At 40.8% G+C, this 17,125-nt stretch overlaps 2 protein-coding genes across 2 annotated transcripts in view; both read right to left on the minus strand.

Annotated features, from left to right (window-relative positions):
* Nucleotides 1-2,052, minus strand: part of LOC133422580 (uncharacterized) — a 65,766-nt gene extending 63,714 nt beyond the window's left edge. The window contains exon 1 of the mRNA XM_061712597.1: nt 1,990-2,052. Within this exon, the coding sequence (XP_061568581.1) occupies nt 1,990-2,052 (63 nt within the window). The remainder of the gene's footprint in view (nt 1-1,989) is intronic.
* asb16 (ankyrin repeat and SOCS box containing 16) overlaps nt 1-17,125 on the minus strand; it is a 333,586-nt gene that overhangs the window by 181,890 nt on the left and 134,571 nt on the right. The gene's annotated exons all lie outside the window — the stretch shown is intronic.

A 17,125-nucleotide genomic window follows, 5' to 3' on the forward strand; every position in this document is an offset into this window, starting at 1 on the left:
GATTTCCTACCTACTGGCAAATAAAATACGATTTTAATGCACGTACCGTTTAAGTTTGTAGATGCAAGACTGGAATGATGGAGATGAAGTCCGACGATGTGAAGCACATGTCCGTGCTGCGTGTAGCACCTGCCGTCCTCTTCTGGGGGATTTCCAAAAAATACTGTAATGTCCTGAAGTTTTCCAAAAAATACTCTAATGTCCTGTAATTTAAAACATCAGCATACCGTTTACGGCCTCTGTCCCATTGCTCCAAGTTAGGAATCCCACAATGCATTGCTAACTACACTACCAAACTGTTAAACATGAAAACAGTATTTTATTGTTGGAAATTGGCTGTAAATTTACAGCAATTGGTTACAGTGTAACTAATCTCCAATGAGTATCTGAATGCTACGACGGAGTATTAGGGCCAAACTAAGACAAAAAAACGGGAAATTATGAGAATAAAGTCATAATATAATGAGAATAAAGTCGTAAAATTACGGGAATAAAGTCATAATAGAATAAAGTCGTAATATTAGGAGAATAAAGTCGTAATATTACGAGAATAAAGTCGTAACATTACGAGAATAAAGTCGTAACATTACGAGAATAAAGTCGTAACATTACGAGAATAAAGTCGTAACATTACGAGAATAAAGTCGTAATTTATGAGAATAAAGTCGTAATTTATGAGAATAAAGTCGTAATTTATGAGAATAAAGTCGTAATATTATGAGAATATAATTTATGAGAACTCTAACAGGAAGAGCAGTCTTCTCCCTGTGTTAAAATGAGGAATATTGAGCATCTTGTGAAGTTATATTTATATATTTATAATATATTTAATATTACGACTTTATTCTCGTAATATTACGACTTTATTCTCAAAATATTACGACTTTATTCTCAAAATATTACGATTTTATTCTCGTAATATTATGACTTTATTCTCGTAATTTTATGACTTTATTCTCATATTATGATGACTTTATTCTCGTCATTTCCATTTTTTTTTGTCTTAGTTTGGCCCTAATACTCCGTCGTAAAATGCTGATGTTTAAAAATGGTAGATATTTTTAACTAGTTACAACAAATGCTGCATACTGAAAAATGTCCTTTTGGACCAATAACACCAAAGTGGAAACGTTTAACCCTAATGCACGGCATCATGTGGGGGGAAACCAAACAAAGCAATGATGTGTTGATGGGGCTTGTTTTGCTGCCGCGGGACCTGGGCACCCTGCAGTCTTTGAACTGACCATGAAGTCCTCAGTATACCAGCGTAGTCTCAAGTCCAAGAAACCATCTGTCCAAGACGGTCAACGGAGTTGGGGGCTGGAAGCTGGAACGGGGTCATAACGGGTCAATGATGTCAAGCACATCGGAAAATCTACAACAGAATGTCCGAGAAAGAAAATAATCATGGTTTTGCAATGGTTTAGTCAAAGTCCAGTAAGTCAGGTGGGGTTTAAGAGTGCTGTGCATAAAATAATGCCCCAAAATATTATTTACATTACCTTTTATTTACACAGGAAGTTTCTGTTGAGATGAAAATTTTCTTTTTTTTAGGAAGTCCTGGCTAATTCACTCAACAAACAGCAGTATAAACACACAGAAATATAACAAATGCATTAAAAGTAATGCTTAAGTTCCTCCAAAATGTGAGAAAACGTCACAATAACTGTTACTGCTCCTAGATGTGGTTCTACACGCTCATTAGAAAACGCCTTTTCTCTACTATATTTAGTCTCAGACCGCGTTAAACAACGGCACACTTCATGTATGCTTCCTCTGAAGTTGTTTACCTGAGTTTAAGAGCTGGTGAGACCCGTGTGACTCTCCTGTCTCCATGTCCTTATATGTGAAAATCGAAAGAAGGTGTACTTTTCCGATGACTGAACAGAGTTCCCTGCAGACCTGGATAATGTTTGCTTCAAACCGGAATGTGACTCATGGATAGTGTCAGTTGATGGAGGGAGGTGAAGAGGAGCTCATGCCCCATACCGAAGGCACCACGCAGAGGACGGCATCTGCTGTCTGCAAGCTGCAGAAGGCATCAGCCGTCATGACAGCAGCGTGCAGAGACCTTTGAACCGCAGAGAATCACATAAATGTGCAACACATGCTACATGCTGGATATTATTATTGAGAAAAACATAAGCGCATAGTTAGTGTTATGTATTTAGACACCTGAAATGTATGACTCTAAATCCTCGCTGACCTTCCTGTCCTATCTATAGATCCAGAGTAATAAACAGCTGAATGATGCCAAACAGAGAGGGTTGTTTAGATGGATAACGTTCTTAACTTTGCCATCATTGAGCTCATTATAGATAGAAATGGAGAGCTCTGTGCTTTCATCTCAACACATCAGTGTGCTATTTGCATTGATGTCTTCAACACAGCTCAGAGATGGGAGCTATCTAAAGATGTGATATGTGTGAGTGATATCTGGAGGGTGGCATTTATAATGGATATGACCACTTTCGTGGACAGCCCTGCAGACGGGGACCCAGGTCTTTGTTTTTGATCTGCCCCCGGCTGTCTGATGCATTAACTCACTTCTTTCAGCAGAGCCACTCATAAATGAGTCGCATCATTTTTCATGTTGCTGAGACCTGCCGTAAAAATCTGGCCCTGAAGCCCTCGCTGGACAATGTGACTCTTCAGTACATTAAGCCAGCCATCTCCACGCAGACACATTTAAAAGCAGACAGTGACATATCACCATTATCGTGATGTTGTGCATTAGTGGGGCATTATGTTTCTCTTAGCACATACAGTAATGTTATTGAAGTTTGCACTGAATATAAATGAACTTTAAATGGCTGGAACTATGACAGGACAGATTCATAGGATGTGTAAATATATGTACAAAAATGAAAAGATGTCTATTGTAGAGTGAGTGAAGCTGGTCTGATTAATTTAGTATGTCAGACAGAATATTTCTAATATTTGAGTATGTTTGATTGGGATAATTACCCACCCTTGTTTCATGTATTATATACAGGTGAAAACAATATGGTGCATCCTCTTCAGTGCTCAATACGGCACCACTTTGTTGCCACATGAATCGTTTTGTCAGTTGTTTTGGTGTCTAATCTGAATGGCCAGGAGGGGAGCATGATGCTAACAAGCTGAGAGAAGTGTAACAGCAACTCCTACTACAGTGCATAAATCTATTTCTACTTGGATGTTTGGGCAAGAAGAGAAGTCCAATTAAATAGCCCGGTCAGTCCCAGTAGCTCTACTCTACGCTTGTATTATTCCTCTGACATTTGAAAACAACGATTCAGGTGCTCTTCTGGCAGTAAGGCTCCAGGCGTCACAATGTAGGACTTCTTAATCCTGCAGAAGGCCTCACATGCTCGACTTTGCTTGCAAATCTGAATCCTTTTATGTTTTTCTATTACCATCAGATGTAATTATTTCTGTGGAAAAAATGGGAACCTTTTGTTTGTAGGTTTGTCTGTGTTCCACGTAGTTCTTTTGAGCAACATCGATGCGGTGAAAGTTGGGAACATCCGCTTTGGAAGAAATGTTTTCACGTACCTCAGCAGTTGCAGAGGTCTTGACGTTTCCTCACTCAAGCTGCTTCGGCCCATTTAGTGATACTTCTGTAATATCAAGGTCAAAACGTTGACTTTGTAAATCCAAATATTCATCATATTTCTCCTTCAGCCGTTGTTGGTAACACTTGCGTTAGTATTAAGATTCATGTCCGGGACACATGTCCATGTTTATTTATAATTAAAAGTTATATATAGGTTCAAACGTTTTGGTTTCTATGAGCGCCAACAGTTCATGAAGAATGACATCATCACCCTGTTTTGCAGTGTTTTTGTCTGTCTTCCTTTCCTCCTTTTTCAAACACAGCATTTCTCATTTAAGAATGTTTCTCTTTTTTGATGTAATTCTCCACTGAATATTCTGGTTTGTGCATGTGCTCCCTAACAAACTGTAGACGAGCAGGAGTTTAGTTTTTTTTTTTTTTTTTTTTTTCAAAGAGCACCTTCTTAAAATAATAGTCCATTTCTTTAAGAAGGTTCTCTTTGAAAGTAAAAAAGAAATAGTAAAGCTAAACCAAGTATTTGGTTCAATCTTCAGCTTTTGTGGCTTTCTTCTTCCTATCTTGCCAAAACACCCGTTCTTGTAAGTGAGCGCTTTGGACCAACCATTTACCTTAACCAGTTAAGGGTGCTTGTGACACTTCTGATGGACATCAATATTTTTTCCAGGGTGGAACTCTCTATAACGCAAGTGTTGTGAAATACATTCCTGCTGTCACTTTTCACTCTAAAATAAATGTGTTCTGTGGAGCCGGCAGCACGTTTCTCTATCGTTTCAGTGCCATAACACTGACAAGTATCCATTTAGCTACTCCTTGTAGCACTAAGCACAATAATGCAGTTGTATTGACTCTCTATGAGCACAACATAACTGTATATCCAATGTGATGTCGATGGGACCTCAGGGTATTTACCGTCACAGAGGACAGCATCCCTTTTGCTCATACAAGCCCTCACAGACATCAATACAGTGCGCCAACTTGCTTTACCCAGCAGATTTGTCTCTCCTGTCAGCAGAAACGTGGAGCTGCTCGAAACCAGTGCAAGATCGTTGCTGTGCAAAGAGAAGTGCGAAACCAGAGACGAAGGAAAGAAATACCGGAGTCCGACATGATACAATTTAGTAAGAGGGCGTCCATAAAGATGTGAGTAGATCCACATGGGCTGAGTAACGACAAGTACAGCTGCCTCTGCAAATTTTCCCAATCCGTCATGTAATAATAGGATTTCCCAGCCGTCAGTTGGCGCTGCTTGGCTGTGGGTTTGCTGGATGGGCCTTCCTAGCTTGCAAATTCCCTGTTTTTCTTTCAGGTAGAAAAACATTGGGGCTAATAATTGTAATTTTCAGATGAGACAAGGCATCAGTGAGTCGGTGGCGGAGGAGTTTCCACGGGTATCTCATGCACACACGTTTTCATGTGCCACGGTGAAATCGCACTACGTGTAACACATCTGTATCATGAAAATGTTTTATTGGTACGGTTACAAAAGAGATTGTGCGATGGCCATTTGGAAACCATTAGCCTCCCATCTGCTGAAGAGAGTTTATATTTAAAGCCTCCCACAAATTGACAACCTTTTAATAGGGAATTGTGACCAAACAGATGTTCGACTTCATTTATAGATTTTACCTGTTCATGCAGAGTCATGCCGCAGTGAAACCCACTTCACCATGTCCCTTCCTCATTAGTTCCCAGCCAGTAACAAGGCGAGTGTTGTCTGATCATGGGGGTTTGGGGAGTCTCTGCAGGTTAAAGCTCGACTGTGGTAAGTCAGAGGTCTTTGGTTACAGCTTTTCTCCAGGAGGCCTACGGGGAAACAGAACAAGCAAAGCTCTTCAGGGATCAGGTGACTATTAAGGAAAACATGGTGTAAAAATGGATGGGAACTCTAACTTCCCCAGACAAATGCGTTGATAAGACCTCGACGGGAGCGTCTGTGAGAGGCTGGAGGCAGAGGACAGAAAATGAGACACGCGGGGTCGTTTACTTTCTGCTCAGTTTTCTTCGCAGCTCGATCATATCCTCCGTCGACCTAACCCCCCAGCCCTACCCCTAAATTAGCAGTTGTCAGACCACCTTGCATTATAGCCCTGATTGATGACCTCATCTGGGAGTAAACGGGACACACTTTGTGTCGAGTTTTCAGCGGGCCGCACCCACGATCTTGTACGGTCCTCCACTCGATACCGTTAACCATTCATTACATGTCTGCAAAATATGATTCACTGTCACCTGATCTCTTTAAGGCCCGCCACACAGCATGTGTGGAACAGGCAGAAACACTAAATTCTCTTGGCTCTCTATGCTGTCATTTTACAGAAAGTACACCCTCTTAAAAATTATCAAGACCTAATAATTCTTATCCTCTCCAGGTCTTAAGTACAAACTTCAGAGGGACATATTGAAAAGTGTAAATATTTGTTCAATGAAAGCAAAGCCAAAGATGCAATGAAATATGAAACAGCCAGTGTACTCTGACTGCGTCTGCGGTAATAAAGTGGGCGAGGAGCAGCCAGAGGATGATGATCAAATATAGCTGATTAACCGATCAAGTAAAAGCAGTCGTTTTGCAGTTTGCTGGTCTGGTGCATTCAGTTGTATGTTATCCCAAGGATGAAAGGTGCTAATAAGGCCCTTGGAAAAGTTATCTCTACATAATAATAATAATAATAATAGAGGATATCTCTACATAATAGAGGTCAACATTCTACGGTGAGGAAGAGTATTAACAAACGGAAGACGACTACATTTTACAAGACATCCCTGTAAGTTCGCTGCAAAGGGAGATTGTGCAATGCTCAGGGAAAATGTGTTTTCATTAAAAATAAATAAATAAAAATGCTGCAATTCAGACTCTACATGCCTGAGATAATATAAAGTTTCATGACAATAAAATCACAAGGAATGTATAAGTATGACTTATCCAGAGGGGCTGCCAAGATAAAGGATCTTCTCTCTTAAAGAAAAACAAAAAACATCCACTTCAGCACAGTTTAGCTTTGTAATGTAGCACATGAACAAACCACAACACATCTGGAACAATGTCATCTGACCAGACAAGAGCAAAGTGGGGCTTTGTCAGCCATAAAGCACTGTAACATATCGGATGAGAACCAAAGCAAATTATCAAAAGCATCTCATGGCAGTGGAGGCGTGATGATTTCTTTTGCAGCAAAAGTTAACCATGAACTCCCCTTTATAATAAAACCTTTTAGAAATAAATGTTAGTCCATCTGTCTGACAGCTAAAGCCTGGTCACAACAGAACAATGATCACAAGTTTGATATCACGTAAATGCAATATTGCATTATTGTATTATTGAATTGTATGGTCTTTTTAATTGATGTATATGAATTTTATATTGGACTGCAATGTTGTGGAAGAGCCCAACTGGGGACTAGAGTTCAGAATTAGCACTAGCTATAAACTCTACATTCATCGCATCCTCTGCAAGCTTGTATCTAAGTTTGTCAAATAAATAAATAAATATATGTCCAGCGTCAAATCTGCAGCAGAAAAGACAAGAATGAGGGCATTGGATCGGCAGACTGCACGAAGTCCAGACCTGAGCCTTACTGAAATCCTCTGACGACCAAAATAATGCAGGACTCAGACACAACCTGCAGGATCGCTGCCGAAGAGGCATCAACAAGTCATTCAATCATTTTGTGTATTTGGTTTTTCACCTATTGCTTCAGCATTTTGGGCCCTTTTTGCTGAATAATACTGTGGAATCTGTTGCTGCTTTACTTCATTTTAAGACCTGATCTCTTTGTATTCCTTCTTGCAGAATTAAAAGAGCGTAGCCGAGTTTCTCTCTAAATGGCGAGTGGATGGGGACACAGTGTTTGGGAGAAGGTGCGGCTGAGCAGTGTCCTCACCTCCCAACACGCCCACATCCTCATGTTGTTGATGACTGCGGAGCTCTGATGGATGACTGCACCTTCGCTCCAGTGGTCTACGGTATGTGAGCGTCCTCTGAGTGGAACTCCTATTTCCTGAGGAGACGCAAGGGTGCAAGGGCTCACTGTTCTTCATCAAATGATGAAACTTTTTATTATTTCTTTATGGTATACGTTTTGCTTCCTAATGGATCCTAATGCCTTTTTCCTAGTTCCGATCACCATTTCATTTCTCATTAAGCAGCAGTCAAGGGTTGTTTTTTTTTTTCTTTTTAAACTGTGTACACACCAATCGTGTTGTCAAAGGCTGCTCAGTGTTGCTTCAGCATGTCTTGTCAGGACAATAAAAGCCATTGTGGTTTGTTTTTTTCTTTTACAGGAGAGGTAATTATCCATTAGATGGGTCAGACCTATTAGATGTCCTCTGATGGTTTAATTAAACTGATGTGAGGCATTTTTGTCTTTCCTGCAACAGCAGAAATTGACGGTTCACTCATGACCTGGCCACGTTTTTAGATCAATTAAGTTTAAGTACACCACTGCGGTTTCTGCGCTTTTTAAATGTACGAGCAATTGTGTTTGTGTGTGACATGTATTACTTTATCTCCATTTAAATGCAAGAAAATGGGTTTTGCAAAGCTAATGCTACATTCTGCAGTAGTTATTCTCAGCTTTTGTGACTTTCATTCCGATACACGTGTTTGAAATCAAACTCAAAATTAATTATTGTTCATTTCTAAAGGATTTTTAGTTGAATGGTAGCAAAAGACTAATTCTTGTGACATGAACGCTTAGTTCTTTACACATTATAAACCCGGGGCCCTGCATCGGACGGGTGGACTGACCTGACTTTAACATGCCTTAATGAGACCGAGGCCGAGAAGACCCCGTGACCCTGAGTGGGATGAAGTGAGCATACATAATGGAGAGATGTATGAAGCCCCTGGAAAGGAGGATCAGTCACATTTAAAGGGCACTTCTGCGATGACACCTGAGACATTTGAAAGCTTCAACACTTACTTTACGCCTTCTAACAAAAGAACGGTGCCACTTAAAATCTGGTATATTGATTCAAAGAGACGTTTCACATGTCATGGATATTATATTTAGAAAAATGCTGACAAAGTGGGAAGCACATAGATGACCAGACCTCTTCTCAGTGTTGCACTTCCCTTATTCTATTCTTAAAAGGGATTTCCTTTCATGCTGACATAAAACTAGCATGAAATATTAGATGCCACATGATGTAATCTGTATCTTTTTCATATCCATCTCACTCCTGAGCCTATTTGTACCTATGAATAACTAATGAGTATAACTGGACTTCTTCATGATTCAAAGCATTCATACCAAACACTTTTCTTAGGATTGTGGTGATTTCTGTTTATAAACTTTTCTCTTTTATTATCCTTTGTCAGTAATACAATGTAAGCCTTGTTGGGTCCCGTTGATCAAAGTATGAGGTGGGATTTCTGCTGAGCTCTCTGCAGTTCAGATGCCAGTATGGGTTTCTTCCCACAGCATGTCAGACATGCAACTCTTAGCCTGAATGTACGGCTCCGTGACACAACATCTCTTGGGCAATGCCTCCTGGCAGAAGTTCAATTGCACCCCACATCTCTGAAAATGGAAGTAACAAGAAAAGCCTGGAGTCTATAAACGGGCTCATGGTTTTGCGGGTGTCGGGGTGTGTGAAATGAATATTTCAGTGTGGACAAAGGTGGACTGACATCACCACGGTGCGAGAATGGCTCAAAATAGTGGAAAGACTTGTAATATAGCTAAAAAACACCTGTGCCCAATCAGCTGAGTGGCTGCTCCTCCACCCTGCCACACATTGCTGGCTGGATGTATGAAGAGATGCATCTAAGAGCATAGTAAAATGGGCATTTAGAGTACAAATAGATAAAAGTCTGAGGCTTGAGGAGGATGTTTCTCCTCTGTGGTTCATTTCCAGCGATACAGAAGATAAAGGTCAGTAAAAAAAGTGTTTTAACCGAGACAGCAAAGGGGCAAAATCGAAGAGATGAGTTTAAATACCAGCAGGCATAGGAAATTACGTGCCTTACATTTGGCTTCCTGGGTGTTAAAAGTGCACGGCTAAAGAAAAAGAGTCCCTGTGATTCGGTCCTTCTTTCTGCTTCCAGAAACGATGATTTTCCCAAAGAGTTGAGTCAGAGAAATGGTGATACTTCCTCCCCCTGAGAGACAGCTGTGTTTTATTGTCCCGGTGTAATAGCCTCCGCTGTAACAAACGCAGCAGATAATACTTTATCACACGACTGATTTCCAGGTGTGTTCGCTGCACTGAGGTGTGCTGTGAAGCACGGCCAGCTATCTTCTCCCTGCCATGTACTCGGACTGGTCTCTGCAGAGGCAGCGAGACGTGCCGGGGGTACTCAGCACCTGCAGACCACGGTGGGGGAGTGGGGGGACTCCCAAGATGCCCAGCTTCTCGTTGGCTCACATATATCTTTTCTATCTCCACAACACCCGTTGCTCTGCTTTCACACCATGGCTTTCTGCTCTGAACCTCCACAAACCCCGCAACCCAAAACACCCACACAGGTCCATTTTTTTTCTGAGGGATCCATGGATGTTGCATCTTTATGTGACACAGAGCTTAAAGCGCCTGGGCCCTCGACATCCGACGCAGGGGAAACACAACGGCCCTGAATGTTCTGAGCAAACGCCGGGTTAGTTCCTCTTCCCTGAGCCAGAGTTGGTTGGAGGAGTTTAGAAAACTTTGTAATGGATATCAACAATATTCCGTTCTGTCAGGTGGAGTCGAATATAATGACGTAAGGTCATTTTGCTCTGCTCCCGTTCTCTAAATATTGTCATAAAATGCCCCGAGGCTGCTGGGACGGTGATGCTCTGCTCATCAATCAAGTGTGGTTGACGCAGCTGCTTTCTGGAAGGCGGAAACTTGAACGTGTGTTTGTATCTGAGTGCTGCTTTTTTTTTTTCGCCGTTCTATGTCTTTACCCGTGACGAAACGCAAAGATGATTAGAGGGGAAAATCAGGTCTCGTAATCAAAGAGGGTGGAAGGTGTGTCGCAGAAGTGAACACAGTCTGCGTTCTGATTGCTTTTGTCTGTTGACTGTTTGAAAAGTACATGATGGAGGCGTCTCTCCGCTCAAAGCTAAATGTTTATACTAGTGGAGAAACGAGGAGAGGAAACAAACTTGATCCAAATTTTACTCTAACCCATGACTGCTGTTTAAAACAATTCTCATTACAAGACAAAGCGTTATAGAATTTTTGCTTTCTTTTTCTGGTTTTGTTCATCTCACCTTTTCAAGTTTTACAAACTTAAAAAGAACAAATGTTAAGACCTTTAACAGCATTTCAGTAGATAAACTGATGGTAATAATGCAGTTTAAATGTGGGCCTGACAATATAACCACAATATCACCGTAGTGAAACTATTCTTTGGGGAAGAAAAACGTTGATTTCCTGACCGTAAAACCTGAGGCACATTATTAGGTTTTGTTTTTTTGTTTTATTTATTCGCACATACAAGTTAAAAACAAAAAGATACATACATGTTAATATTGTGCAGGAGAAGTTGGAAGCCAGAAGGCTTATCGAGAACTTCTCCCAAAAGAACACACATCAAAATACCAGTTGTAGATTCACATGTTTAGATGCAAATATACCAGTACATACACACAGTACAGATTATTACAATACATATAATAATAACCTCTTATTGAACTTAATATGATTGAGTGACCTTACATTATTCTACTGCAAAAGCATTTTTTTGTAGTTTGTTTTGAAAGCTGACCAGGTCACATTGGTCAGCTGATTAATGAAAAATAAAATCTTAAATCTTGGCATGTTTCCAGACGAAAAATAATTTCAATTCGAAGCGATTTATTCATCCCAAAGGGGGCAATTAAAAAGCATGGACAATCCCACATCACACTGCAAAAGACAAAAAAAACGCTGATTTAAAAATATGCTCAAGAAATTAAAGTACAAACGAGTTGTACTTACTAACAATTCACTAAATGGACCAACATGGGGACGAAGGTGTCCCTGCTTCCTAATGGAGTCCACATCCAGACAGGAGCCGCTCAAACCCAGAGACGATCATGTTGGCTGCTGGGAGACGGTGTCCAGACATTTCACAGCAGGGACTACGAGTTGTACAGCGGCTAATCTCGCCATCATTCAGAGGCTCTATGTGTGTTGAATGAGTTTCTTTATAATTGTTTCAATATTGCATATTTTATTTGTTTCTTATTGACTTGAACAGGAAACCTAAATGCTGCCTAGAGCTCGTTTGCAGGCGATTGTTTCTGAATGAAGTAAGTGCACAGAAGTTATATGAGGTGACGGGATTGAGGGCAAACGTTTGGATTAAACCCAAAAGTCCTGAAGGTTTAGTCATTTATGAATTCAGTAACTGCCGTAGTTCATGCTTACAATGAATTTGTGGTACTGAATTTTTGCAGTTTGCTATTTTAAACATAATCACATGTATCTCAATCCTATGCTGCTTTGAAAAAGGTCTATTTGTTAGTGAAAATTAGTTTTAAAAAAAATATTGTCTGTGGGATCTTATTGGTAATATCTGCTTGTATCCATCACTGTTTCTGCATTATGTTTCTTTTACACGTGGGTGGGTGCACGTTGCCTTTCCCCTTACATACTGAATCACGTCACCAGGCATTTCTCTTTGCGTCAACTCCTGAATCGTTGACAAGGTTATAAAATATTCTTCTACATGGAACACAATGAATCGTGCCAGACTGAACCTGTTACACTCTTTGTTGCACGTTTTTTTGTACCTCGGCGGTTGAAGTTTGAAAAGGCAGAAAAGCCTGAAGTAATTCATCCCTGTCCTGATGTGCAGTGACAGGCACTTTATGGATGTGGGCAAACTGAACCCCACCAACTCTCACTGCAGTTTGATTTGCCACCTGAGGTGTCCAGGCACGGTGGAGGAAGTAATCGAACAATATCCACGCATGAGTTGCTGCATCAGGGCTGCGGAGATGACTAATAGCTTCTTCTTCTTTTTCACTACATAAATAGGCGAAATAATTGTGATATTTATGTAATCAGAAATTAATTTTCATGATTTCAAGGTAAAAAAGCTGCATATTTTGACTACTGAAAAGGTGAGAGGCAGAGGTCTCACTGCAACAGAATATAAGATTAAAACCAAGAATTGTATTTCTAGTGAGATAAAACATAATTTTTCTTTTTGCGTTCACATGACAAGCACCAATATGATATATTACACAAAGTCAAAATGATGGAGGGGTTTGATGTGGGGTGTGTTTGACTGTAGTTATCCACCGCAGTGGACATGTTGTTCTGTGTTAGTTCTGTGTTTATGCGTGAAGCTGAGACGGGCAGGTTGGTCCACATATCCGGAGGCGCACAGATTAGGAGCAGCTGGGCTGAGCAGGTTGAAGTGGCTGTTCACCGCTGCTGTGCTGGATGGTTTCCTCATGCGTCCTACACATGATGCTGCGCCGGCCTTCAGGCATGCAGCCAGCTCTCGCTGATTTCTCACTCGTATGAAAACACTGATAACACCACCGACATTTTTGCAGAAATAAAAACCCCTTCTTGTTTTGCCCCCAACTGTTGAAGTGCGTGCTGGGTATTTTATGCAGACATGTCTCGTATATATTCGTCTGTCAGGTGTTTCAACATAAGAGTGAAAAACTAAACCATTCTCCGTCCCCCGTGTGGAAAAATGCCTTCGTTTAAAAATACCCTTCACGATGTCGGCACACATTGCATCCAGATGTTTACTGACTGACGGAAACCACCCTCCAAAACATTGTCTTGCAGATTCGTTTTAGTGTTTCAGCATTCTGATTTCTGACTGTAACCTACAAGTTCAAGATGCAGCATGTAAGTCTTAATGTTTTAAGCAAAACAAAAAAAACACACACCCACATTTCATCTAATTGTTGTTGTTTTATGGCATGTTGTTGCCAATGTTGAACCAATTTCAACTTAAAATGACTACTAAGCTTTATTCTCTCAGATGAAGAATTACAACATGAATTTTAAATGTGTACTTGGAACAAATATGTAGAGCATCGTTTAAGTGCTGCATGACTGAGCTGAACGCTGGCCAGATCAGCTGACGTCATCACTTGGGTTGACATGAATCCCAGATGCTTATAATATATATATATATATATATATATATATATATATATATATATATATATATATATATAATGCTTAAGCAAGAACATCAACACTGAAAAACACGATATGAACACAGCGGGACATTCCAACCTCTTCGTAGCCACAACCTGTCAGGTTCATAGGTAAATACAGCATCTTTAGCCTCATTTATTGTTAAAATGTATAATATTTCACCGAGGGTGAGGGTCTTAACTTTGACACTCTCTGGAAATGATCGCAAGTAAACATATACAGTATGTGTGCAAGGATTAAGTCAAAAGGTATTGTTCATAGACATATCTGGGACCAGAGCCGTCTGCGAGATTTGCAAGGCCCTGTGCGAAATGGCCGGGGGGGGGGCCCTCGAAATTTTTGGGTTTTTCGGGTCGTATCGAGTGTCTATATGCGCAATTTTAACTCTCCAGTTAGCAAAATACTGGATATCTTCCTCTGCCTCATCATCATCATTTGGCTTGCCTCGACGCGGGGCCCCGCGGCTGCTTGAGACCCAGTCGGATCGGTGATTTTTGTAACAAATTTATCAAACGAGCCTTTCAGAGAGGCATTAAACTCTTCAATTTTCTTTAGTTTTTTTCTTTTTTCATCCCCTGATGGACATTTCCTGAATCTGTCTCGTTCTCTCAACATTGTGTGACAGTTTGTTCCACACTCCACCCATCTGGATCAGAGCAGCTTGTGTCTGCGCTTGGTCTGATCAGTTGTATTGAACAACAGACACGCATCATTGCACATATATTTATTGATATGCACAGACTAGTACACATTTAGGTCTGTAATGGAACGTGACTATTGATATTTATAAGGGAAAAAAGGAAGAAAAAAAAAAGAAAACGGCCCATGGCGCGAGGCCCCTTGGGGCGCGAGGCCCCGTGCGGTCGCACGGTTCGCACACCCCTTGCAGCGGCCCTGTCTGGGACCTATCGTCTCTTTACCTGCTGAGGATAAAATTTGCTTTCTTAGATAAGGAAAACTGCTCCGTGTCCTGAAACGCTGGCGGTAGAGTGGACTGGACTTAATCGCAACTACAACCAAGGCATTGTCACCTAAACTGCACACAGCCGCCCGATACATTGGAGAAAAACGTTTTTTTTTTCTTCCTTAGAAGTACTTTTTTAAAGCACCCTTTTTAACAAAAACATGTCTGCGTTTACATCTCATAAAATGCATCAAGTTGATCTTTAACTTTTCAAACAGTTTTTTTTAAAGCTGCATTTCAAGAACAATTTCTTGGTTTCATCACCAGAAACATGTTTTGTTGACGGAGCCTGTTAACCAGCGGTTTAATGTTTCATTTTATCTCACTGCTTGTTAAATGCACAACTGAATTGTTCTAATAATGGCATCTCTAGACAAATAGGAGCCAAAGAAGAGATGACACCCTCCTCCTTTTGCTCTGGGTTGGGGAGTGTTTCTTCACAAGTGTCAGTCTGATGTAATTCTTTTGTTGCTGCTTTTCCCATGGCATCCATTCCTTTATCCCTTTTATTGAGTTCATCTGTTTTTTACAGTGTTGATTTGTCTTGACAGGAGAAAAGAAAACGCATCATGATTTGTGTCTCTTCCTACTGATCAAATTAAAATCGTACAGTCCATCTGTAAGCCCTTCTTGCTAGGCTGTGTTGCATCAGGGCCTCATGTAAAAGAACATTTAAGAGGAAAATAATCTGACAGAAACATTTTAACACGTTTCTGTTGCAGAACAGAAAAAAAGCAACCCCTTTCTTTTGTCGTGTACTTGGCATCGTCCCTTGCTCTTTGTCGTGTCTGTGTCTCTGGAGGTTTGATCAGTGGGGATCAATCTGGCACACTGGAGGAGGAGAAGCCTGTTGGGCTCCAAGATGTTTTATTGATAAGACTGTTGGAGAACCACAGTCGTAGTCCACCGGAGCGCCACATATGGTCCTGCTTTCCACTGTGGTTTGGCTGCTGGTCCCCCACTAAATACTTTCTGGTTTGGGCATTTTAGTTTCATTTGCTTGAGATCATTTCTTACAAATGCTTATGGGTGTTTTTTGGGAAAAGTAGGGGGTCTGTATATTAAATATAATACATTTATATAAAAAAAGAATAGACTGATATGAATAACAAACTAAATTGAAGAGATGCCACTGGTGGAGTACAATTCAAAAAAAGCTTTATTGGATAGTTTATTTTAAGGAATTTGACTCATAATTCAACATGTATTTATTTCTGGGGAATCTTATTTTCAAAAGACAATTATTAGTGTGCACTTACATTTAGACAAAGTTTCGGTTGTTGTTTTTGAGATCATTAGTTACCAGAACTGAATCTGGGTAACAAAAGTCTAAACTCGGTGGATAAACGAGTGGGGTCTGAAAACCCCGCTGGTACCTGTTACAGAGGTCACCTCTGAATCCCTTTCTGCTTTGAGATTTCTGAAAATTGTCAAATCATATTGCCAAGATATGAGTGCCAAAAAAAAATACGAAAATACGAGGAAATGAAAAGATGACCCTCATGGCCAATCCTACTTTTACTGTAACTGGTAAAAGCTCTTGACCCTTGAACCGTTTCAGAGCTTTGCCGCTGGAAATGAAAACGATTGTAACGGTGCCCAGATGTACGGAAAATGAGCTGCCAAAAGGATGACGTCAGAAACACTACATACAGCTCCACAGCGATGACCTCAGGAGATACAAGATTTACAGAATAAAAACAATTCTCAAGTCAAGCACGTCAGCTAAAGCTTCAGGGAAAACCTGGATCTCCATATCTGACGCAGCCAATAGAAAAGGTCCGACGACCTGATCTGTCGTTTGTCTGTGACGTTCTGCGGCGCTGATGAAAGTTGGAAAGATTTCTAAAATGCATACAGTCCCTCAAGACCTTTGCACATCACTTCAGTCACTGCAACACATCACCTTATCAAGCTGAGAGCGACAGGAGTCCCGAGCTGGCACTTCGGGGCAGCGGAGCCGGGTACTCGCACTCGGACAGCTGCGTCATCGTTACCGCTGCTTAGTGAGGTCTGTTGTGATTACAGCAGCAATCTATTAAAGTGTTGATGTTCCTGCACACAAATGTGAAATGATCACTTGTTTTGTGCACACACCCTTTCCCAGGAGTCTCTGACTCTGCAGGACTGGTAGGATGTCCAACTTCTGCCAGTGTTGTTGCCGTGGAAACACGAGCGCTTTACTCCTTCTGTTTACTCTCTTTTACTACCTCTAATTCTAACGTTTGCCATTTTTGTTATTGGTATATTTAAATAAGTCCAAACATAATTGTAAGAAGCAGTGTTGCAAAGGATGTTGAACAAAAGATGTGACATGCTTGCATTTACTCAGCAACTGGCAAAGTTTGGAGCATCGGTAGTCGACTTGCACAGGTTTATTACAAGATGACAGCAACCAGATGGAGCCAATGAACAGTCTTCTTGATGCACTTTTTGCATACATACAAAGTCAGAATTGCCTTGGTCTGTCTCCAAAAACTCATCCACACTATCACTTAAGC

The sequence above is a fragment of the Cololabis saira genome, chromosome 21 (assembly GCF_033807715.1).
Source record: "Cololabis saira isolate AMF1-May2022 chromosome 21, fColSai1.1, whole genome shotgun sequence".
NCBI classification, from domain to species: Eukaryota; Metazoa; Chordata; class Actinopteri; order Beloniformes; family Belonidae; genus Cololabis; species Cololabis saira.